Below are 25077 nucleotides of genomic sequence, written 5' to 3' on the forward strand. Positions count from 1 at the left end.
GGTTGCCCACATCTGAAGCTTTTGTTTAATTGGTTTACAAAGGGTGAGGGCGGGTTTTTTGTTGTTGGTTAGTTCAAGGAAAACCACACATTGATTTAGAAATCAAAAATTTGTTACTTTTATTTATTTTGCAGTATTTTATTATACAACTTGTACATTAAAATAATAAATTTTACACAACTAGCGTTATATTTACACCAAGTACATTATAGCAGGTAAGAAAATATTTACAAATTCATTCATTACTTTATATTTATTCAAAAATTTTCATAGACAGAATCAAATGCTTCATCTTCTAGTACTTTGCAGTCCTGAAAAAGAGCAAAACAGATCAAACTATTGGTATTCTGAAACAACACTCAGTTGTACTTAAGAAGTTTTTCTTTGATTAATAGTCATGAGGCGAAAAAAATCTTTATTCCACACAATTAATTTTTCTATCAGCTGTATATTTATAAGACTGCTCACATATTTACCCAATTAAAAGGGCACCTATGATGCAAAAAACCTTTTGGAAGCTGTTTGGACAGAACTATATGTAGGTATAGTGTGTCCACATTCATATTGGAGTGATATAAACTAGTGTGGTCACTAGGGCTGATATAAAAAAAAATCTGACATTGCAATATTTTGTATTTCTGCGATATATATAGATATATACTGTAAATACAATTTCACTAGATTAATTAAATAGCCCTATTGGACACAATGTATTATTTTTCAATCGATTGCCATGACTTTGTAGGGGGAAAAATCATGCATGAAATGTAATATGCAAATATAAGAGCAAAATAAACAGTGCTCTATGGTTTTCACAGTGCAGTCAAATCTTATTCAGCTACAGAGAAAAAAGCCAAATTTAAAATACCACTGCAAAGACTTTACTGTTTCATCAGTTCAATAAAATTATTTTCTTTTAAATATTGTGTCTGAATGCTCTTAGCGCCTAAAAACATGTGCGAACGATAAACTTTTACTCCATTAAGGTTAAACTCGGCAGTAACTCCACAAATATCACATACTTCCAATACAATAATATATATAATCCCAAATTATACAATCCTAACTCAACGATGTGACTATTGCAGATGATGCAAAATAGCGTTATCGATGCTGAAACAATACATTTTGCAGCCCTAGTTATCATGATACTGAAATTTGGTATCAGTCGGTACTGACATTTTAAAAAATGTTAATTTCCCACCAACATTTAAGCTTAAACAACGCTGATTTGCCCTTGTGTTCACATGCTCAACAGAAATGTGATTGGCCTTAAAGCTCATCAGCTCACTAAACTCACCGCTGTTTACCAAGTACAAACACAGATATAGGAACACTGGAGCATTTTAAAGCTGCGAAGATCAGTCAATTCATCAGTGGACTGCTTGTATGTCAGCTCATAGACAGACCAGCCAATCTTCATGGAAATGGACGTTTTTAAAGAACACGCACAACAGTGCTTAAATGTTAGCGGGAAATTGATCTTTTTAAAAATTCAGCACAGACAGGTACCAAATTCCAGTATCGTGAATACAAAAAGTATTTTTTAATCTCCTGACGTTAAAATAGGATCTAGAGCCCAATGATTTTAAGGCCTACTGATACGTGATGTAGGAGTGCAGTTTTCCCCAGCCACTGAATTGATTGACAGGAGCGTATTAACATGTCTCATAGTAACGTGTGTAAACATGTCCAAAAAACAGGACTTGCAAAGAAACTGGGATTAAAAGATCTGTTCCGACTCTCTGTGATCAGCTGCACCTCAGGAATGTGTTTAACAAGTTTAAAATGTTTTTAAAACAGTGAATGTTTGTAATAAAGACAGATCACCATGCAATTTATAACCGCTGGAATCATCACATTTGCAGTCAGTAAATGTGTGTGTGTCCTGCAAACACAGCTTTTGTGACTCATCATTTCAGAAAGGCTTGAATATACTCCAACACAAATACACCAAATAAACTTACTTTCTATTTTGACTTCATCTGTTTCTGTTACTGACTGCTGTTTATCTGACTTAATGCAGTATAAGCAAACATGCAATGAGAGGCGGGGAGAACCAGCTCATTTGCATTTAAAGACACAAACTACAAAAACAGCTAAATTTTGGTTTGAGCTCAAAATTGGCATTTTCTACATGGTATAATAAATAATCTGATGGGTGTTTTAAACAGAAACTTTACAGACACATTCTGGAGACACCAAAGAATTATATTTCACCTTGTAAAAGGGATAAAATAGGAGCCCTTTTATCAAAGTGCACCATTGTTCCGCATGTTAGACAAACCTTTATATGGGATTTATTCTCCGTTGTGTTTCCTTCATCTGCTGTCGTCTCAGGATGCAATGTATCATAAACAGAGTCTGATCTGTATTGTAGAGCCTGTCAGAAATGATGTATTACTTTATTTGAGACAGTCTTATTTATAATTCTTATTAAACAAAGGATAAAAAAAGACAAACAAATGCCATGGAAAATAAAAATAAAACCCTATCCAGAGAAGCAGAAATAATATCTCACAGTGTATAGTGATGCAGATCCGGCATCCTCATCCAGGATGACATCATCGCTCTCCTCTGCTCTCTGCTCCGCTACTTCATTTTCATCATCTCTACACGGAGGCTTCTCCTGAAACAGATCAGCCAAAACTACATCTAAAAGTGCCAGTACGACATGTGGATTTCTGGAAAGTACACTTCTGCCCTTTTTTTGGCCATCACAGAACCATCTCGCAACCAAAATGCAACTCTTAACAAAGCATCTAGAGCTGGAATGACACATCTTGCGTAATAACACCGAACCAACAGTAGTTACAGCTGACAAATGTATCTTTTAAAAGGTTGTTATGAGAATGGTTTTTAAAGTAATGTTAATGCAACATTCTGCTAACCTTACTTTTGACTCTAAGTGTTTATTTGTAACATTTCAAGAATTTCAAGGCTAACATCCGGCAAATATCATTCATAAAGTACGAATAATATCACATATAGACATTCTCAGAACATTTTCTCTCAGCATAATGAAAATGAATGTCAAATATTATTTTCATGGGAGGATTTGATGAATGAATGACTACACATCTAAAGTCTGTCTAATCTGTCTATTTGACGAATAGCCTAGTTTTGGGCTATTCTTAGATATCTGTTAGATTTTAGCCCAAATTTAGCCTTGTTTTAGCCAAGCTGTCTACATTTAGATGTCTATTAGACGTCTATTAAACAAAATTGCTTGCTGGGGTATTATCTAAACATTTACATAAACATGAAACAAGGTTAAAGCTGATAATGTGCTAAATGATGTTTTGTTTCTTCTACAGACAGAATTTAATTTTGTTTCGCCTGTATACTGTATGTTTTTGCTTGTCTCTTTGTTTTTTGACTGTCAAAGTGCTTATAGCTGTATTTTATGTACCAAAAAGTAACATGGTTTCAATTTAAGTCTTTTATTTTCTACAAATTAATAAAGTCACCTACATATTGGATGGCCTAGGGGTAAGTTAATTAAGTAAATGACCCACATAGCAAAATTTCTCTGGCCCAGCTCTGGCCCACACAATCAGGTTTTGCTTGGCCCACATGCCGCAGTGAATTACGGTACATGACTGGACCAAATCTGGCTTCCAGACAAGGGCCAAACACAGACCATATCTGGGCCAAGTCTCAGCCAAGTTAATAACTCATAACTGGGCCTGAACTGGGCCAGATAGGTTGGTGTGTCACGATTGCAATGAAATTGATAAATCCATGGAGTGATGCGCTTTAGGCACACTATGGGCACGATTTTTCTCAAAGTGACCTGATTGGTAGAATTTTTTTTCTTTACTCAAAAATGATTTTAGTGTATTTTAAATGTGGGTCAAGACTGGCCAAACTCACATGGCCCACTTATCAAATTTTTAAATCTGGGCCAAATACTACGTTTTTCATCTGGCCCAAACCTTGTGTGCCGCCTTAAAAACGGTGCCACCTCTGCCAAACCCGGGCCATGTTTGGCCCACATGCTGTATGCCAGTGCCGGATGAATGCCTGCTGTGCCAGCTTTTTGCCAAATCTGGGCCAGAATTCTTTGCTACTAGGGGAACAGCACATTTCATTTTGGGGTGAGCTGTTCATTTCATTGAGACAAGAATTAATTTTTATAGTACTTCTTATGTTTTTATGAGACAATGTGTGGCCAGAGGTTACCTTATAGCTCTTAAATACACACAGTGATCCAGCAACACTGAAGGTAAGAAGAATTCCAGAGATCGCCATCATGATGATGTAGTCTGTGTGCAACTCATAAGGTGGTTCCTCGTAACCTTTATCTGCATCACAGAGATTTGGTATGGAAGAGAAGCAGTCATTTTTTTCTGTCTCAATATTTGCAACATTTTATTTCTGCTGAAAGTGGCAGTTTCAATCGAACGTCACATGGCTCAACTCACATGCTTTTTATTGTTGTCATCATTTTTATGCATCCAAAAATAGCCACTTTATTCTATCAAACCCGTTAATTGGGTCACAAGTCACACATCTAACAAATTGGGATTCAAGGCTCACATCTGTATTATTAAATGCCAAAATTTAGCTAATGTATTCATAATATTAATATATTCAGTGATATGCAGACTCACCCCTAACTTGAACCACCCAATACACTTTTTGGTTTTCATAACGAAAATTGTAATTGCCGGAACTGGAGCTATTGTGCATTTTGATTTGGGCAGGCACCATCTTTGTTTGTTCCTGAAGTCCTCCCTTTAGTTCTTTATTCCAAATATTTTTTTTCTGAGTGTAGCATTCAAGTTTCGATGTGGAGTTTGCAGGAATGACCACTTTCAGGTTGAACTCAAGAGTACCTCCTGCTAGAGCCACTCTGGTTCTGTTCAGCAAATCAATTGAAAGACGGGCTGGAGGGAGAAAGAAATTAAAATATGTGTTACTGATACGTCAGTACTCTACTGATATTTATGTAACTTCTTAAAGGCATAGTTCACCCAAGGCTGAAAATAATATATGAAATTTTTTACTTCATCACTTTTTTCCTCCACAACAATTTCATTTTTTCCCCGCTGTTGAATGCAAAGGAAGATATTTAGAAAATTGTTGAATGCTGAAAAGTACTTGTTTTTTCTATGGAAGTCAATGGTTACAGGTTGCAAACGTTTATTTAAATAATCAAATTTTCCAACAGAAAGTCATAAAGGTATGAAACCACTTGAGAGTGAGTGAATAGTAAGTTTCTATTTTTGGGTGAACCATCCCTTAAAAACATATGTGGGTGAGATTTCATCAATACAGTGATGTTAACCACAACATTGCAATGATATATAAATAATAATCATCATTACCTTGAGCTTCATGCCAACAGTACAGAAATACAATCCAGAGGAGGACGTGTTTGGCTGCATACATCCTTATGAACAAAACTAACATTTCCAAAAACAATTAGGCCATCTATCAGTTGTCCCATCAGACATTAGACATCACTGTCCATCTTGTAGACCATTTTTAAGACCAATGAAGAGCTAATGAACAGTTTTCTTTTCAAACAACACAGGAAGTTGAACTAAATTACACCACAGTGGACGTTCACAGGATCTTGAGGTACAATTTTCTTGGTTTCTCATGCAGTTACTTCCTCTCTCGCTCCTCAAGCTCACTTCCTTATTTCTGACCTTTTATAGAGTTGTTTTTGGCATATTGGTAACTGATAGTTTAAATTAAAAGACTAGTTCTCCTAAGTAAATGAGAATTCAGTCATCATTTACTCTCCCTGCACTTGATCCAACATTTCTTTTTCCTGTTGAACACAAAAGAAGATATTTTCAAGAAAGGCGGAAACCACTGACTGTCAGTAATTTAGTTTTTTGCTTTGAATGTCAGTGGTTACAGGGTTCCAGAAATTCTGTTTCAGCAAGTTTTGTTTTCAAAATATCTTCTTTTGTGTTCAACACAAGAAATAAAATCATTTATTTATTCATTGTCCTTCGGTTTAGTCCCCTATCAGGGGTCGCCACAGCGGAATGAACTGCCAACTACTCCAGCATATGTTTTACGCTGCAGATGCCCTTCTGACCTCAATCGAGTATTGGGAAAAGAAAGAAAATCATAAAGATTTAGACTTGAGGGTGAGTAAACTTTTATGTTTGGGTGAACTATCACTTCAAAATTAAATTGAAATACTTTCAAGTTACTGGAAATATCCGGGTGACCTCTTTAAAAGTGATTACAGCGTTTGTAAGATGCATTTTGATGGTCTGTTTGTTGTATTTAAGTTACATTGCATCCACATGCCAACTAATTCTCATTAGATTATAAGTAGACTGTTAGGTTGGGGTTAGTGAGTTACAAAGTTTCTAAAAGTCAGTTAAATGTCTGGTGAAGGAGCAGTATCAACAGATATTAAGCAGACAGTCCACTAAAACTCAAATACACCATTAAAATAGTGTTACCTAAGATGCTTATAGTCATGCCTACCCTGTTTATTTTGAGAGATAGTATGCACGATATTATACTAGTATGCTAGCCTGCTGCTCCGCATCGGGAATTAGGCTATTATTGGGTTTTAAAGTGTTCTTTGACCAGCAGGTGGCAGCAGAAGAGCACACGACACATTCTGAACAAACGTCTGACTCACGTCAAATAAAGAGGAGTTCCAAAATCATCAAAAAATGAATTACGTAATGATTACATCACTGGCACCGAAATACACATAATTAGCGCCAGAGCAGATAAATCAAAAACAGCCGTACAGAACCGCTCAAACAAACTTTTCCCTCTTTAAAGAACACGTTATAGTCTACAGAGAAACGCAATCTCTACTTAACAGGCCCTAGGTAGCCTGGTGAAAGGGGTGGTTCTTTTTTTTTTCCTCAAAAAGTGGACCTTTTTGCAATTATTCGTCTCATTTTCTATTGAATTATGATATTTAAATACAGCATTTTAGTGATATTTTATCACTATTCTGAATTAGCCTGTCGGGTGGTCATCATAACCAGACTTTTTGACTATTTTAGCCAAAATAAACAAATAATTTTCTTTTACCTTTTCATTTTTTGTTTTAACAAGGTCCACTATTTACAATAAACATTTCTTGTAAAATGTTTTCTCCATTTAAAAACAATACAGCAGCGAAAGATGACTTCACTTACGTCAGATCGTATGTTTTCTAGCACAGCTGGTTGTTGCACTCATGAAAAATATTTGTTTGCATTGGCCAAAACTGATTAGCTAAAGTCACACTGATTTTGCACCTTTGTCAGTGAGGGGTGGGTCTTTTGAACCTCCCGAACCCCCACTGGCTACGTCTTTAAAGTAGCTATATAGACACAATTCTTTGATGAAATGTAAAAAAAAATTACCCACATATTTGGAATAGTTTTATATTCAGCTTAATATGTTTTTCAAAGATAAAAAGACTGCGATAGACAGATAAATGGAGAGCTAGAGGAAGAGCAAGGAATTCAGTTAGAGGTGACAAATTGCCTTATTTAATGAGAAGCAGGTGCATGAGGGCCTTGTGACTCCTGAGCTGAAGTACAGGAATACTCACATTCTACAAAAAACACATACCACAAAAACAGAGAGAGAGAGAGAGAGAGAGAGAGAGAGAGGGAGAGGGAGGCGCAACAAATATAACATCTGGATACCAGGGAATAAAAATATTTCCAGCTCCATAATCTCCCTCAACTTTTCTTTCTGCTGTCATTAAACTCTTAAATATAAAGGTTCTTTAACATCACTGATGGTTCCATGAAGCTCATTTAACCTTCAAAGAACCTTAACATTACAATAATGTTTTAATATGGGGAATAAAAAAGGTTTCCATTATTAAAATGTCCTAAGAAACAAACGATTGTTTAAAGGACTGTTCACTGAATGTCTTGGATAACCTAAAAAGATTTAGAATTTTTAGGTGCGTGAAAGTCCACTTGGACCAGATATTTCTAAATACATTCATTTGGATTCAAAGGGAGAATGTAATTTTTTTTGCTTCACATAAATATCATTTACTTTTTCTAGCCATTCTTGGATTGTTTGGGATTCAGGAAGTAAGCAGTGTTTTGAAGTTGCTTTTTTGGCTGCAGATTATTAAAATATCAAGTGAGTATTTTTCAGGTTTACTTATTTGGATATCAGAGCTTCAAAAAAAAAAAAAAAAAATACATGGATTGAAATGATAGTGCAATATTAAGTATGTTGTCTATTACTCTATGTTCTTTTACATAGAGTAGTTTTATTAATGTGTACTTATACTTTCCCTTGAAAACATTTTTAGTGCAGTATCTGTACTTTGAACTGTACAACCTGCAGACACTACTTTATTTTTTCTTGTCTATGGGGATTAGAAAAATCAGTCTTTTGATTCCTGTCCAATCAATCTCACATAGAAGTAAAGAGGTAAATTGCATCATACAGAACTACCTCAAAACATGGGCGATTTATAATTGCAGCAATCTGTATGCGTTAAAAGTGTCCAAAAGATTTCCAAATTTTTTTACACACATTGATCCGACTGTTTAGATGCATGTCACTGAAGGAAAAATGAAGGATGTTTACTGTATGAAGAGCAAAATGGCTTTAAACACCCAGCAGTCAACAAGACATCAGAATGAAGTTGTACCCCAACGTCATAGAGATGTTGCATTTTGTTCATCAGGCTGACATCAATGTCCGAAGCCCAACCTAAAATCGAGCATAAATAATCAAAATAACCTTGTCCTTAGACGCTAGCTAAACATTTAACTTTGGTCACCCGACATCAAAACTAAATCTAACCTAATATTAACTTCTCAAGAGGTTGTGTGCATGCTGGGCAATACCCAAATGCACTACAGAATGTTACGTTTACACACATCCATAAATTACAGGTAAATGCATCAGCTTTTCACAGCATATTACTCACTACTCTTAAGTACTTTTAAAAGGGCAACTTTTACTCATATTTTGAGTAATATTCACAAGACACTTTAACTCTACTTGCGCTGCATATTTAGGCAAGTAGTGGTATTTTTACTTGAGTATGATTTTTCAGAACTCTTTCTACCCACATTGTCTCCAGCACTAAGTGTCCTTTCCTGTGGCATATGCTGTTTGTTTTGAGCTTCTGTGGAGGGGTTGATGACCGTTTAAAAAGCTAAAACTGTGATTGTGAGGATGGAAACAGCTGTTTTATGGATGAAAATAATAGTTCCAAAAATCAAGACTATAAACTCTTTGACATTTAGTTTCTAGTGTCAACATATTGTGAGATGTAAGCCTGGACACTGTTTTTAATCCAGGCTGAATTCAATTCTGACGTTTATTTTATTCACCCACTGTAACCATGGAAATAACACAGTGAGAAGTGAAGACACGAATAATGAATGCAGTGTTTTCAATAAAGAGCATTCCAACCGAAAGGCACATGCAAGCTCATGCATTTGTCATTCAGCGATGTTGTAGAGCCTTTTGATTGAGTAACAGGAATCATGTGAGAAAAGCTGATTTATGAGACTGCTGCCCTGTGAGATCGTGTGCGTGTGTATGTGTGTGTGTATGTGGAAAAAAGTCCTCACACATCAACTAAAACATCAAAAACTGACTGACGAGGACATCTGAAGTGCTTATCACTATTTGAAATGCTAATGATGTTTGCATATTATGCTTCAAAATGTCAACAAGACGTCCATATGGGTTAGTTTTAGAGCACTATTAATTTATATGAACAGATGAGGTCTGTATTGTGTGTGTGTTTGTGTGTGTGTGTGTGTGTGTGTGTGTGTGTGTGTGTGTGTGTGTGTGTGTGTGTGTGTGTGTGTGTGTGTGTGTATGTGTGTGTGTTTGAGAGAATTGGCAAAAATCCTCAAACAAATCTAAAGAAAAGGTGCACATCTGGAAAAAGTTGCTAGTTTGGAAGGGAGTGAGAAGACAGACGGAGAGAGAGGAAGAAAGAGCAGATACTGAGAGAAAGAATGAAAGAAACGAAGATGTATGAGAAAAAGAAAGTGAGGGAGAAAGGAAAAATGAGGGGGAAAAAGACAAGAGAAGGGAGGAGAAGAGTAAAATAGAGAGAGGGAGGGAGGGAGAGAAAGAGAGAGGTGAATGTACACAACATCACAGTTCTTATGCAGGGCAGACAGAAGTTCAAGAGTTTGCACAAAACTGACTGTCGACAATCTTTAACACAGTGATCAGAAAGTAGAAGGGGACAGAGGACAAAGCCCAGAGGGAAGCCACATATTCCCTAAGAAAAGTAAGTACTGCAATAATTAAGCCATTGAATGCCGTACACTATAAATGTAAAATATTCGTAAATTAACATATTTTATTACTCGTCTTTTTATGGAATTGCTTTATGAGACCCTGATCTTTCCTTCAACAACAGGTTTTGATAATAAAAAGTTTGGCAAAGTGACTTTTATTGACAATTTTTATAAAGTTTTCTGAGAGACCTTTGTCAGTAATGATAATAAACCTGACAATAAACTGCCAGTACTTATTATCGGATTTAATTTTCTGTAGGCTGTTATTTTGTACACATGGCACCTAAATCTATTAAAATGTCAACAAAAGTCACTTTGTTAAACTGCAGAGTTAGAATTTTCAACATCAAAAATTCCTATAATTTAATATAACTGTAAATTACCGGGGGGAACTATTAACCAATATTTTTACAGTGTAATAATTGTATTCACTTCTATTTGCGCCCTACAGTTCATTCTTCACGTCTAGACCGCATAAAGCATTAAAAAAATATCTGCTAAAATCAAATGTTTGTTGATGTGTTTGTGCTGTAAGTGCTTGATTAATATTCATGTCGCATGTCAGTTCCTTCTCTCTGCATTTTAAAGCCGTGTGTGATTTGAGAGAAACAAAAAGTGTGAAATCCGACAGAAGTGTCCTGATCAAACATTAATCCTGCGATTTTTGGATTCTCGAGCACGTTTCAATCTGCGCTGCGCCACGACGTGGAGACATTTTGAGAAAAGCTATCCTGACTCACTCCATCAAATTATGATCTCGGAGTTCAATACTACGTAAAGCTCTCTCTCTCTCTCAGGACTATCTCTCGGTGTTGGAGTCACTTCAGTTTTTTTAAACTGTTTTAGTCGAATGGTCCTGTTTTTAGCGGTTATTAATCTCACCTCAGATAGCTCTTCAGTCACTGGCTCTTGTGGCTCCGTCGCAAAAGAGATTTTCTTTCAAATTAACTAATTGAGTTTGCTTTGAGTTCGGTCAGTCACAAGACAATCAACCCGTCATCCATTTCCGCTCTGTTCTTGAACGAACTTGAGTTATTTTGTGATCCGATCCAAGTCATTTAATAGACTGGAAAAGCCCTGTATTGTGTGATTATTATTTGGAAGAGCACTTTCTATGAACTGGGTACAAAGTAAACACAAAAATATTTGTCCTGCTTTCTATTTCAACAAATAAGGACATTATAGCTAAAATCTTATGTTGTTGGTCAAATTGATCTGAATCAGTATTAAAGTTCACAATAAAAAGAAAAATCTGCCACCATCTTTCAAACGTGTTTGAAATTCTTTCTTCTGTTGAACACAAAACAAGATACTCTGAAGAATGTTGGTAAAAATCCTATTGTGGAGGATGTCAATGGCTGCTTTTCTTCAGTAGCTGTATATTATTTTGTCTTCAGTAGAAGAAATACATTCTTAAAAGCTTATTGAGTGCACAAATAGGAAATCAAAATCAGACTTTATTACCAATGCTAATGTATTTAAATCTATTTATCTTTTATAATAAAATGTTGTGGAAGATAATTGATTCTGTATGTTTTTCCAAAGTGCAAATGTTCAATTTCCGATATAATTAATTTATGCAAGAACAGAACATTTGCACCATAGAAAAACATGAAATATCGCCTGATAAAAGCATCTGCTAAATGCACAGTCTCAGACAAATAATTGTTTACAAAATATTAAATTGATTTATTAACTCAACCAAACACAAAGTACTTCTGCAAAGAAATTTTCTGTCTGTTCCTAGCAAGCGTTCTGCATTTTCAGTTTACACAGACCAAACTGTAGTATAATTTTTTCCCAGATTAGTATCAAACAGCTGGATCTGAATGAAGAATTCCAGAAAATTTGTAATAATGCAGAAATTAACAAAGTTATGTTACTTTGGCTGCACGAATAATCAAAGGTGATTTTCATGTGCATTTTGTCAGTAAAGTATTCTGTGATCAGCTGTAAATCTCCAGAACTGCTTTCAGATAAAGCAGCTTTTACTACACAGAGCCATACTTTACCAAAAAAGCTCAAGATTGCAGACGATTTAATTGCTGCAATTCTAAGAGATCTAAGATAATGATTTTGCGATTGGACTGCTGTTTGCATCCATTCTCAATGATCTACATCTCTGTGTTGCTGCTACATCTAAAGTACACAGAAATATGATATAATAATTTTGTTTAGACAAACTCATTTCATAGCTTTAGCAAAGTGTCTGAAATCCTTCTGTGAGATGTTTCTGTTGTTGTGTGATTATAAGTCATGTTGATTTATATTAGTAACCTGTTTGATTCAGTATTTTTTGTAGTAATTGACTCTGTTTGGCGTAGATTTACTATTGATTACAGGGCCGTGCTTCACTTGACAAGATGCGCATGACAATCGCAGCCTAGCTCGATCATGATCTTGATTTAATTTTGATTTACTGTACAGCCCTAGCTTCTTGGTATAATTTTTTTGTAGGGATGCACGATATATCGGCGGCCATATCATTATCAGCCGATATCTTTAAGACTATAGAATTATGTCATTGTATCGAATTTTCTGCCTCTGGTTTTGTTTTATTTAACCTATTATGTTCATGCAACAGTCAAGTTGCATGTTAATTTGCTATGCAAAGACATGGAAATAATCTATTTTTGGCAGGCTGATTCATGTAAAATTGTGAATATAGGTCTATAATCACCTTGCAATTTTTAAATTATTGCTTTCATGTAGTATGCTAGTCCCAAGTCTGTTCAAACTTTTATGAAGTTTTTAAAATAAAATAATTTGTTCACTGTCTAAAAATATAACCTTTTAAAATATTTATATTTACTGACTAATATATCGATTATCAGATTTTAAATATATAATCAGTTATTGTCATTGGCCCAAAAATCCATATCGGTGCATCCCTTTTTTTGTTATAGATATACCAATATAGGTCAATAAAACCAGTTAAATATAAACAATATTTTGTTTACTGTAATTAACTGTACCTTATTTATTGCAATATTAAGTCAAGTGTATTTCTCTTAGGTGGTTTTCACACACACCCACTTGTTTTTCTGAATTGTGTGGATATTCCATAAGTTTGCAGTGTTTTTATACTGTACAAACAGCATTTTTACTCGTTCATAAAACTCATTCTGTATGATTTATGTCATTTTAAAAATGGGGACATGGAGCAATGTCCCCATAACTCACTTTTTCCTTGTCATACCTATGTCAGAATACAAATTTGCGTACTGTATATCACAAAAACAAGCCCACGCACAGACACACTATCAGTGCCTCTGATAGTAACTCCTAAAAATAAAAATGAGACAACAACAAAAACAGCCCTGGAAGGTGGCCTAAAGAGCAATGTACAAACAATACAGACTTGAATGTAGATGAAACATAAAAGATATGATTATATAAAAATCTGGGCCCTTGCACTGAAATTTTAAATAGATCATCGTCCCCTAAAACACTTCTGGCTGTTTGTCCTGGAAAAATAACAAACTGCTCTCCCGTGTGCCAGATGCATTGGCAGGGTCTGAATCTCTTGCTGTACACCGAGAGTGTTGTTACTACTTGTTTTTCCTTTGTGATATTCAAACTCTACCTTTCAGACCCTTCCTCACCATGGCTGTTTCCACAACAACGAAAAATCTGATGGTGCCTTTGGTGGTTGTGGCGTTTTTGTCTCCATGTCTTGGCATGAGCAACGAAGTGGATTATGGGAACTGGAACTACAGAGAGGGAGGTAAAAACCAATGAATAGCTAAATACACTTGACATATGAATAACTATTAAGTGTTTAACCAAGCTTAGACTACTAGATTAGCCTAATTTTTCCAGCTTTCCATGGCATTTCAGATGCGTTTCCCGATTCTTAAAGCTAATACAATCTTGACCTGTTTGTTTTAATGTGGTTAATGATTTAAACCAAAATAATACATAAAAAATAACCTATTTATTAAATCAAATTAACCTATTATTTAAGTAAAAATAACAAATTATTGGATAGAAAAAACAACACAATTGTGGGGTTAAAAATAATAACCCAATTACTTGGGTTAATTTAACCCCTGATGTGTTCTGTCCCATATTTACCCAGGAGTAGGGTTAAAAACAACCCAATTTGGGTAGTTTTTAACCATGTGCTTTTTAGAGTGTATGTTAATATTTTGTTTTGGTGCATTTTGATCACAAATTGATCATGTGTCTGGTCACTGTGCATTGCAAGCCTGTGATTTTTAATATCTCTTATACTCTAAAAGAAATTTGCTCCTTGTTCAAACTATGTATTTAAAATTAGGTAAAACAACACAACTTCTAAGACTTTTTTGGTACAACTTAATTGTTTTATGTTCAATCCACTAACATTTGTTAAGTTAACTTAATTGATTTGTGTTGGGACAATATTAATGTATTGTGTTTACAGTGCAGTCTCACAAGCAAATAACTAATATTATCTACTATCAAAAAAAGTTGCTAATTTGCAAGAGTTTAGATTTGCTGTTGACATTGGTGGGGACATATCTAAAGCGCATACATAGCGAAAATTCTTTTTGCGCTTTTAAAAACATAAATAAAGTACTTAATAACATAAAATAAACACTTAATAATACAAATAACAACCCGTCCCATGCTGCAAAAGTCCATACACATGATTTTATTGCAATTGGGCTTTGAGGAGGTATAAATGTAGAGAAATTTAGAGAGTTGTGTCATGCAGTTTAACTGTTTTATCCCGATTATTGTTTTTTATAAGCATGCCAAAATTAAAACTGAATTTTGATTGAATGAAATTTACTGAATTAACTGCACTGCCTTGGTTAATAATATTACAGTGAACTCGTATCGAACTTGACTTTTGTGCACATGTAGGTTAGTAAGGGTTGACAAAGCATTATTTTATTTTTGAAGTCGATTAAATTATTGGAAGGTACATTTCAGTAGTTGGTGGATATTGGTGTGGACACATCTCCTCCATCCATGCTAATTCTACGCCCTTGCTAATTTGTACAAATTCAAACAATTTCATTCTAATGAAACTGTAAAATAAAAAAAACCCTCAAACCTCACTCCTAAAAGTACCTCTCATTGGGGGATAAATATACTAAAATGTACGAATGAGATTAATAAAAAAATAGCTAAAGAAATTTTACATATTTATCAATATAAAGTGTTCAACCAAGCTGAGACTAATAGATTAGCTCTATTTTTCCAGTCCAATCTCATGGGAAAATTTAAAAAATTTACATATTGAAAAGTTGCTAATTTGTACAAACATATACAATTTAATTTGTATGAAAATGTTACATTTTTAAAATAAGGCATACCCCCAAACCCATAACCTACTGCCTGCTAGCATTTCGGAAATGTTATTGCTGAGCAACACAAACAGCACACACAAGTATAAATGCACAACTATGCGCAAGGCAGGTGCCATGGGTCACGGCAACTGCTTGACGGGGAAGTATACACCAGCCTTATTCTTCATCGGGAGATAAGCAAAATCATACTGAAATTTACAAATAAAATCATACAAATTGATACAAATTAGCAACTAAATAAAAATTTACAAGTTGCCGTGAGATTGCATTGAATTTTATCAGAAATTGTGCAAAAAAAAATGTAGTATACATACAACACAACTTTAAATTACTCAGAATCAAGTCAGAATTATAAGCCCCACTGAATTATTAGCCACCCTGATTATTTTTTCCCCAATTTCTGTTTGACGGAGAGATTTTTTCAACACATTTCTAAACATAATAGTTTTATTAATTCATCTCTAATAACTGATTTATTTTATCTTTGACATGATGACAGTAAATAATATTTGACTAGAAATTTTTCAAGTAACTTCTATACAGCTTAAAGTGATATTTAAAGGCTTAACTAGGTTAATTAGGTTTACTAGGCAGGTTAGGGTAATTAGGCAAGTTATTGTATAACAATGGTTTGTTCTGTAGACAATCGGGAAAAAAATTAGCTTAAACGGGCTAATAGTTCTAGCCGAAATAAAACAAGTAAGACTTTCTCTAGAAGAAAAATTATTATCAGACACACTGTGAAAATTTCCCTGCTCTGTTAAACATCATTTGGGAAATATTTAAAAAATCAAAAATTCAAAGGAGGGCTAATAATTCTGACTGTAACTGTATGTAAAAAAAACTGTGTCAGTCTGGATTGGCTCTACGGCAACAGATTTGTTCGGATATACAGTTTTCACCAACATAGGCTCATTCTAAAAATGTAGCTCTATATACATTTCTGGAGATCGCAAATAATGTAGCCAGAGAAACGTATGGCTGCATTTCAACTTGAAAACAAACGATACGGGGCCATATGACATTGTTACTTTTCGCACTTACCGGCTGACCGTTTACCTCCATATGGACAGCTTTTCCGCTGTTACTAGTTTGTCCAGTAGCTCACCAAATACGTTGGAGGATTTGAGACGGAGCAGAGTTGACAGTGGTCAATTTGTGCTTTTTGAAACACAATCGTTTGGGTTCAGGAAAGGAAGAAGGTGGATCAGTCGATCTGTCAGACAGTCAGTCAGTCAGCAGGGCCCTCTGGTGAATTACGCGAGAAGAGCAGATACGAATGGCCTTTGAGATCTGAAAAAGTGCACACAGCAACCTCTAGCAGACTTGTGAAAACAAAAACTGCAAAAAAAAAAAAAAAAAAAAAAAGTAGCTCCTGGGACATATTTTTCTCTCTTCAGAAATGTACATACGTAGGGGTACATGATCAGAATGAGCCTGGGTTGGTTTTTGCGAAGCTAATATTAAATTTAAAGCACAACGCTGACATAATAGATCTGGCTTAATACAAAGAGACATCTTCTAATGCGCACACTTTAAAGCTAAAGCCTGTACTCCAGTGAGAGAAACCTGATTAAAACGGTTGTGAACTATCAGACAGCCTCTTGTCATGAGGCAGCCTGCCTTATTAGAGACTAACCTCATTGTCTTTGCCCTCACGCCAGCGGAGAATGTGAACGTGGCCAACATACGCAGCGTGACTCGAGTGTTGGACGCCTGGGGCAAACGCATATTCAAAGATATCAAGACCCTTTTACACTCACAGCCCAATGCCCTTCTGCCAGACTATTCCAGGTAATGACCTGCATTTCCTAATGCCAAATGCACTGCTACAACTTCTTTCAAGCGTATTGACGCAAGTAAAGCAATTAGTATAAACCAACCAGCAATATTTTAATAATCTGCTTTCCCTGCTGTATCTCTTGCTATGTTCACTAAAGCTTTCTTGTCTTGCAAACCTTCACTTACCAAAGTTCTTTTTTGCACATGAAAGCTGCTTGTTGGGCTGTTTTATATAAACTAGAAAAAGGCACTGTCCTTTGGGGGTTTGTTATCCTGAAGTCGGCAGTTTAACAGACTTACTCTCTGAGCCCTAAGGAGACTGTTTTCGTGAAGCTGAATCTAAGCTACAAGCATTGAAACAGCACTTAAAATGCCAGAAAGGGGATCCTCGGGCAAACACATGCTATCCGAATTACTGGAAGGAAAAGGGAATAATGAAGCCAGGCCTCGATGTTAATTCAGAGCGAAACTGTTAAAGCCGATCTTTTCTGTCAGCTGTCCAGTGTTTCACAATGGTACATTGAAAAGTCATTTGAGAGAGAGAATTAATGTGATATATAAAAGCTTTCAGCAAACAAAAAGTAGTTTTAGTCTTTATTTGGGATTTTATTTTCCCTTTTATTTAAAAAATCTAACTAATATTATAGTGGTGGGAAAACGACATTTAAAGTCTCCTTGAAATCCAGATGACAAATTTTCAACATGCTAGTATTAAAGACTGTGTCAACTGGAAGTTGCTAAGACTTTTATTCCAGTATGTTGATATTAGGCATGGGCCGGTATAAGATTCTGATGGCATGATAACCTTGGAAAAAAATATCAGTTTCACGGTATTGTGATTACTGCTCTAAAATATATTCATTTAAATGTCTGGGTAAAAACTAATACTTTTTTTTAACACAATATTTTATTTTTAGAAATAATGCTGAATTTATTATTGATGCTGAACTTTTAATATTTTGGAACAGTAATCATGTTAGGCTAAATAATTGCAAAAAATCATTGACTGCTGTCTTCATTTGTTTTAAAAACATAGATTTATTTATAATTTAAAACAGAATCTTTGGTTATCTTTACTGCTGGAGATACTGTTGTCCTAAAAAACAAAAAAATCTTACACATACCTTAGGAATTGTATAGTACAAAATTTTGGCGGTTTCAAAACCTTGACTTTTCCAAACCCTGTTATACCTTGAAAATGGTTGTTGTCCCATGCCTAGTTTATCCTAGTTTATACTATATCCTAGTTTAGTCTATTTTCTGGAAGGGGATCATGTGTGAACAGACTTTTTTTGAAAATAACAGTAAATTCGTTCTGGCAATTTTCCAAAAAGAGAAGTTGTAATATTACCTGTAATTTGCTCTGTGTGAACGCAAAAGGAAAATTGCCAGAAAGAGCACATTTACGATTAGAACATGCTGACAAAAGACATCTACTGCAGCCAATAAGAGCATTCAGAAGCATTTACCTCAGCGCTGTTTATGAAAATAAAAGTCTTTGAATACTTTTATAGGCACATTAAGTTGCTAGTGGTTAGTGCTACCACACAAATGTCCATCTCGACCTGCGAAAGTGTTCCCCCTTATGTTTACATTGAAGTTGTTCATAATGCTTATCTATCCACAGAATTTGTGATGTAGTCAAATGTGTAAACATTTAGCTGCGGTTCGTGCTTCTGCCTTTGGATGTCTCTGCATGGGACAAAAGCAGCTGCATGAATGCTAAAGCTTTAAATAAAAGTGAAGCCATCAATAAAAGCCTGAGCCCTGTTATATTTACAAATACACGTTTAGAGGCCTTTTCTGGAAGAATTTCAAAACGTCCTCGTCTGTGTGAATAGCACTATTTTGAATTTCCGAATTTGATCTGGAAATATTTACCTGTATCACTGCATGAAAGGGGCAATTCCCTCATAGCAAACTAATGGTAAGACGGCTAACAATATTAATATACAATTGTTATGAAAGCCCTCAGGTGAAAGGCAATTGCAAATAGTCAGACTTTGATATGCGATTACCAAAATAAGCAATTTGTTTTCAGTGGATTAACTTGCACGGATTAATTATTTATCTTATGCATAAAAGCGTGAGCTTGCAAAATAAACATTGTCATTTTTGATTTCATGCAGACATTAAGGTTCTCTATGAGGTAGTGTTAGAAAATTACAGCAGAAGTCAGTCAGATTTAGTAGATATAAGATTAATTGCTCTGTAGTTTACAAAGTTTTCGGCTACCAACTAGACACGACCTCAACAGAATAAATGCATTATTAATAAATTAGTTTGTTTCCATATGGTCTTTTTATAACAATGTGTACAGCAGATTGCTTTAGGATGTGCAACATTAGAGAATTACTCATGCAAAACCAGCCTGATCTCATGAGGAAATGTAACTATTTTACGTTTTGTCAGTTTAGGGGCTAATTTGTACGAGTTCGTACAACCACCCCTAAACCCATCTTTCATTAGGGATGAGCAAATCATACTAAATTGTATGGTTGAGATTGTACGAATTCAAAATCAAACTAAATCAAAATGTTACGGATTTTCCATGAGATTGTGTTGGAAAAACAGTGTCAGTTTTGCTTTCAATTTATCAGTTCAACGTTATCATAAAGACTGTTTTCAGTGTTGATTTTTTTTACTTGCAAACATCTAACCTCCATGAAGTGAACTAAAGAAATGAACTGGAGGACATTTACATGCATACAAAAAGGCGGAGCTTCAAAACCACACCCATCTATTGAATAATCTTCATGGACCAATGGTAATTTCAATTTGAAAGTTCATTCATGCATTTTCCTTCAGCTTAGTCCCTCATTTATCAGGAGTTGCCACAGCGCGATGAATTATTTTGGTAAATGTTTTATGCAGCAGATGCCCTTCCTGCTGCAACCCAGTACTGGGAAACACCCATGCACACTCACATTCACACTCATACACTAAAGCCAATTTAGTTTATTCACTTCACCTGTACCACATGTCTTTGGACTGTGGGGGAATCCAGAGCACCTGTTGGAAACCCACGCGAACACGAAGGACAAGCAAACTCTATATAGAAATGGCTCAGCCGGGACTTGAACCTTTCTTGCTGTGAGGCGACGGTGCTAACCACTGAGCTGTGATGTGAAAGTGAAATATGGAAAGTTTTTTATTTTCCTTATGTTTTCTTTTCCTTATGAAATTGGTTTTGGCATTTAGCTCCAAATGATGTTACGCCAGTTCATGTTTCTATTTAGCTCATTTCCATAAATCATTAACGTATATTGACACAAGTAAAACAAGTATAAAGTAACTATTAATGTGTTTATGGCAGGACTTTGAATGCGTTTTAGAAAAATTTATGGCAGAACACTGATTTGGAGTAGTTTCACAAATGTTACAGAGCAAATGAACTCTAAAGTAGAGTAAATTGTGAAGAAAAGACCTTTTTTCTTTTTGTTAATGTTCTGGAAGCGGCAGGACTGGACATTTGTCATAATGTGGTGTAGAAAGGACTCGTCATTCTATGACACAGAGCTTTTTAACACACCTGGAGGCAATAGCGTCGTGACCTTTAGAGATTTTGAGAGGCAGGTCTTGGCCAGGAGCACCAGAAGCTCAGCCTTGTCATATTAAACTACGTCCTGTTAATGTATGTTCTTTGACTTACTGACCCCACATTCTAGTACGCTAAAGTGAATGTGAAATCTCCTTATTCACATCTCTAAATCACAATTGACAGACACTTAACTATAAATAATGACAAGCTAAATCATGCATTTTGGGTTATGCACCTTTTAAGAGCTGCACTTTATTACTGATACAGAAATGAATACAGACACCTGCTTACCTTTTGTTTTGAGCTATATATTTTTTTATCTATTTCTTTGGCTGTGCAGAATTAATCAACTGTGAGAGAGAGAGTCACACTCCCAAAGTTAATTCTGATAATTAAACCAATAGCAAACACACAATGTGCTTCTTTTTTGAGTGATAAAGACTAGGTTTAATCAGTGAGTCTATTTATAGATTTGCTATCTGGTGTCTAAAATCACTACTCAGCCTGCTTCCCTTAGTCTGTTTTCTCCCTGAACAATGACGCAAGTTACTATGGCAATTCTCATTCAATAGGAATGACCTACAGCGGCGTCATTTTTCACAATAACAAAAATAGAAGATCATTATTGGAAAATGTCCTATACCTGAAAAGCATGTTCCCCTTTCTAGCACACTAAAAACAACAACATATTCTATCCATAACTTATTACACTGAAAAAATTGTTCATTGGATTTACAGTTTTTTTTAAGGTACAAGTGGTTGCAAACTATTTATTTGGGCTGAATTTAGACAAACAAACAAAGTTGAACGTAGCTAAATGTAATTTTTTGGTTTAAATTCAGCCCCTATCAATTGCTTGCAACTAGTTAACTCTAAAATAATTAGTCCAATCCAATATATATATATATATATATATATATATGATAGTCGTCATCACTCCCTATGTACACAATGCACTTTTACACAAGACACTGAAATGTCTCTGTATGAATTTTATAAGGTTAAATATTTTGTTATTCCTCTTCCTCTACCTCCCAGCAAAGACACAACGTCATGAGACTCTAACATTAGGTTAAATTTAAGTCGATAATGTCTATGGACAATGTTACTTAGACGTCCAATAATGACTTGAAATTGATATTTGGTTCATTTTAGGTTGTGTTGAAAAGTGTCCAAAATCAATCGACAAGCCGACATGTTAAACCAACGTCATATTGACGTCAAATACTGACATTTATTCGTCAGGTATGCCAACCAAAACCCAACGGTCATGGTAGTGTCTACACAACATCAAGCTGTAACCTAGTTAAACATTAAAATTTAGTTGTTTTTAGGTTTTTTAGATATTTTGTTGTTTTTGGACATTGAACATTAACGTGGACCTGATGTTGAGTTCTGACGTCAACCCGATTTTCATTTCCAAACAAAATGCAACATTCCACGATGTTGGGGTATAACGTCAATCTGACGTCATGTGCCTGCTGGGCTATAACTAAAAACTGGCAACTGCTGAGTGTGCATGAAGTGTTCAACGGTATTCAGTGTTTAGCATAACTGAGTGCACCCCATTTTGAAAATGAATAGTTTTAGTCTTGGTAAATATAGGCAATATATTTTGGTACATTTAAACAACACAGATTTATTAAACAGATACATTTATTAAAATAATATTTTAGTCACCAAACATAAAGAAAATGAAATACAATAAAATTCAAGTGAAACATTGCAAAAAAAAATTACAAACTACAAAACTTCAACTTAATCTTAAATTTTTTTCTGCTTCTGATGATTTTTCCTCTTTTTTTTGTTTGTATTTGTTTGTCCATAACATATAAATCTGGGTGTACTAGTTTCTGGACTGTTATCGTAAGTTATTTTGTTAGATAAGCTTCAGATTTGGCTTCAGTACTAACTAATCTAATGTACAGTATATGCACAAATATAATATTGTAAATCTTCCTATCAAAATATTAATTGAAAAGACAGATTTGTGGGGGTGTACTTATATTTGCTGAGATCTGTATATTGTTTTATTCCATGAAAAACATCTTCAGGCTATCTAAAGTGCACTTTATCTTTTCTGAAGATTGTAAGCATAAAAACATTACTTGGCACGTACACTTTGAATAGTGTAGACTAGTTATAAGTAGCCTATACACTGACTGGGACGTACTCAAGACTGGTTTGGATGTCTAGTTGGGTAAATGCAAAAGGTGTCATGATCCACTTTACTTTTAACAATATTGGTACTATATTACAAGCTTGAGTCACTTTTATTTTAAAGTTATTCAATGTGTTACTTTGTTATTTTATGTATTGTTGAAAGTATGCATTGATATTTTTGCGTGATTTTTTAGATGAACTAAAATAAGCTTAAGATTGTAATATATCGTCTGTAAAAGTAACATTACCCAACACCAATTATTAACACGATCCGTGCTGCCATTTGTAAGCTAAACTTAAAGAGTGATTGTTTGAGGAAATTTTTATATTTTGGGAAACTTTATATTTTATTATGGGAAACAAATGTATTTCTGTCGTATCCCTCTATTATTGTAATCATAAACCAGCTTTGTCTGCGTGGTGTTGCAGTGGGTAGCGCTGTCGTCTCACAGCAGGAAGGTCGCTCGTTCGAGCCTTGGCTGAGTCAGTTGGCATTTCAGTGTGGAGTTTGCATGTTCTCCCTGTGTTCATGTGGGTTTCCTCCTGGTGCTCTGGTTTTCCCCACAAGTTCAAAGACATGTGGTACAGGTGAATTGGGAACGCTAAATTGTCCATAGTGTATGTGTGTGAATGAAAGTGTATAGGTGTTTCCCAGTGATTTCCCAGTGGTTTCATCTAGAAGGGCATTTTCTGCGTAAAACGTGCTGGATAAATTGCGGGTCATTCCGCTATTTCGACCCCTGATTAATAAAGGGACTGAGCCGAAAAGAAAATGAATAAACCAGCACTACTGTAGGCTTTATTTAGTGGCTAGTGGCTAAAGTACCTTTAATATCACACATATAAGACGAATATGAATTTAGGCTACACTTCAAAATGAATTTTGAACTACTGAATATTTACATACTTATTTTTATATGCCAGACCCCTGCAGAAGTGCACAAATAAACGTCAATATAGCCTGCACTTTCTCTCGAAGTTTTCGCACATACAGACTCACTGTTTTATTCCTCTCAGGGTTCGTCCTCTCTCGGAGTCTCTGAATGATCTCTTCAGGGAGGTTTCACATTTACAGAAGCGCATCACAGACCTTAATAATCGCCTCTCAACCCTGGAGCCCTTCCTCCGCCAGCACGGGTACAGGGAGGAGGGGGAGGATGGAGAAGACGGCAGGGGCCCGGAGAGCGCGAGGGCCGGGCCGAGTCAAGCGAAGTTTCCGCGGCGGTACACGGTGCGAGTGGTCCGTCCTGTGACCCGGGCGCTGAGAAGCAGACGGGTGAAAGTGATCCAAAACGAAAGCAGAACGGTCAAATCGAGTGAGAGGTAGATGGAGAGATGGAAGATTTGCAAATATTATCCTCAGATAGTAATGTTGTTATTATTCATACAGGATTATATTTGGATTGGAAATTTAATCTTTATATTAGACGTGTTCGTATAGGCTATCTACTTTTGGTCCTCATGCTCGGGCCTCACAAGTGCGATTAAAGTTCCCCGGCAGAATAAAATAATGTTGGTTATGTTTAATTTAATTTCTGTGGGGATTCTTTAATGAAATACAGTAGCCTATGTGTATCCAGAACCAGGAATAAAACTCTTTAAGTATATTTATGTCAATTGTGTTTTATTTTTTATGTACCCTTACTAAAATAAACCACGGTTTTACAGATAAAACCAAAACAACAACAATAAACAATCACAAATTGACTATTTTACTAACCATTGATTAACCATGATATATTTGTCATAAAATGGCAAATGTTTGTACAAATGGTAATCAAAAAGCATTATTATGCTTTTACTATAAAAAAACCATAGTAAATTTTCATATGGGGTAAATCAAATGGGTTGTTAGACACTTAAATATTCATAAAGTCTGAGATTTTTGAGGCACAGTGCTTGTACCTGTTAAGCTTAGATGTAAGGCTATTGAATTATTAAAGTGCTGTCATATACACTGCATGTGTCAAACATTCCCATTCACATGCTAGTCATAAATTATGTAAGCCAGTCAGCATTATTTCTCACAGGCTTCTAAATAGCCTATTTTGTTAAAAAA

General features: G+C 35.3%; 2 protein-coding genes across 5 annotated transcripts; one reads left to right on the forward strand and one right to left on the reverse strand.

Moving 5' to 3' along the window:
* Positions 1-92: 92 nt before the first annotated feature.
* Positions 93-6838, reverse strand: si:ch211-243a20.4. Of its 2 annotated transcripts, none has more exons than XM_009293654.5 (6): positions 5334-6838; positions 4617-4892; positions 4186-4307; positions 2522-2629; positions 2288-2383; positions 93-311 (listed from the first exon to the last, which is right to left on the reverse strand). In XM_009293654.5, exons 1-6 carry the CDS (start codon positions 5416-5418, stop codon positions 258-260), a joined length of 741 nt encoding a protein of 246 aa, XP_009291929.1. In that variant the 5' UTR covers positions 5419-6838; the 3' UTR covers positions 93-257. The 2 variants fall into 2 exon arrangements, with proteins under 2 accessions (XP_009291929.1, XP_068077750.1); XM_068221649.2 differs by having other exon boundaries at positions 97-311; positions 2522-2626; positions 5334-5819.
* si:ch211-243a20.3 lies at positions 5592-24625 on the forward strand. 3 transcript variants are annotated; one of them, XM_073947382.1, is made up of 6 exons: positions 5592-5835; positions 5982-6113; positions 10155-10219; positions 13823-13956; positions 17197-17326; positions 24036-24625. In XM_073947382.1, the coding sequence occupies exons 4-6, from the start codon at positions 13836-13838 to the stop codon at positions 24343-24345; spliced, it is 561 nt and encodes a 186-aa protein (XP_073803483.1). In that variant the 5' UTR covers positions 5592-5835; positions 5982-6113; positions 10155-10219; positions 13823-13835; the 3' UTR covers positions 24346-24625. The 3 variants fall into 3 exon arrangements, with proteins under 3 accessions (XP_073803483.1, XP_073803413.1, NP_001139181.1); XM_073947312.1 differs by lacking the exons at positions 5592-5835; positions 5982-6113 and adding an exon at positions 9874-10064; NM_001145709.1 differs by lacking the exons at positions 5592-5835; positions 5982-6113 and having other exon boundaries at positions 10069-10219; positions 24036-24601.
* The last annotated feature ends 452 nt before the right edge of the window (positions 24626-25077 follow it).

The sequence above is a fragment of the Danio rerio genome, chromosome 1, assembly GCF_049306965.1.
Source record: "Danio rerio strain Tuebingen ecotype United States chromosome 1, GRCz12tu, whole genome shotgun sequence".
Lineage (NCBI taxonomy): Eukaryota > Metazoa > Chordata > Actinopteri > Cypriniformes > Danionidae > Danio > Danio rerio.

Bases quoted from the DNA above. Each gene is read 5' to 3' on its own strand.
- si:ch211-243a20.4 (XM_009293654.5), bottom strand. From the start codon at position 5,418: ATGTTAGTTTTGTTCATAAGGATGTATGCAGCCAAACACGTCCTCCTC. The intron at 2,384-2,521 runs GTGAGATATTAT...CATTTCTGACAG, and splicing joins GATCTGCATCACTATACACT to GCTCTACAATACAGATCAGA. The intron at 312-2,287 runs GTTTGTCTAACA...GCTCTTTTTCAG, and splicing joins AGAATAAATCCCATATAAAG to GACTGCAAAGTACTAGAAGA.
- si:ch211-243a20.3 (XM_073947382.1), top strand. From the start codon at position 13,836: ATGGCTGTTTCCACAACAACGAAAAATCTGATGGTGCCTTTGGTGGTT. The intron at 13,957-17,196 runs GTAAAAACCAAT...CCCTCACGCCAG, and splicing joins CTGGAACTACAGAGAGGGAG to CGGAGAATGTGAACGTGGCC. The intron at 17,327-24,035 runs GTAATGACCTGC...TATTCCTCTCAG, and splicing joins CTTCTGCCAGACTATTCCAG to GGTTCGTCCTCTCTCGGAGT.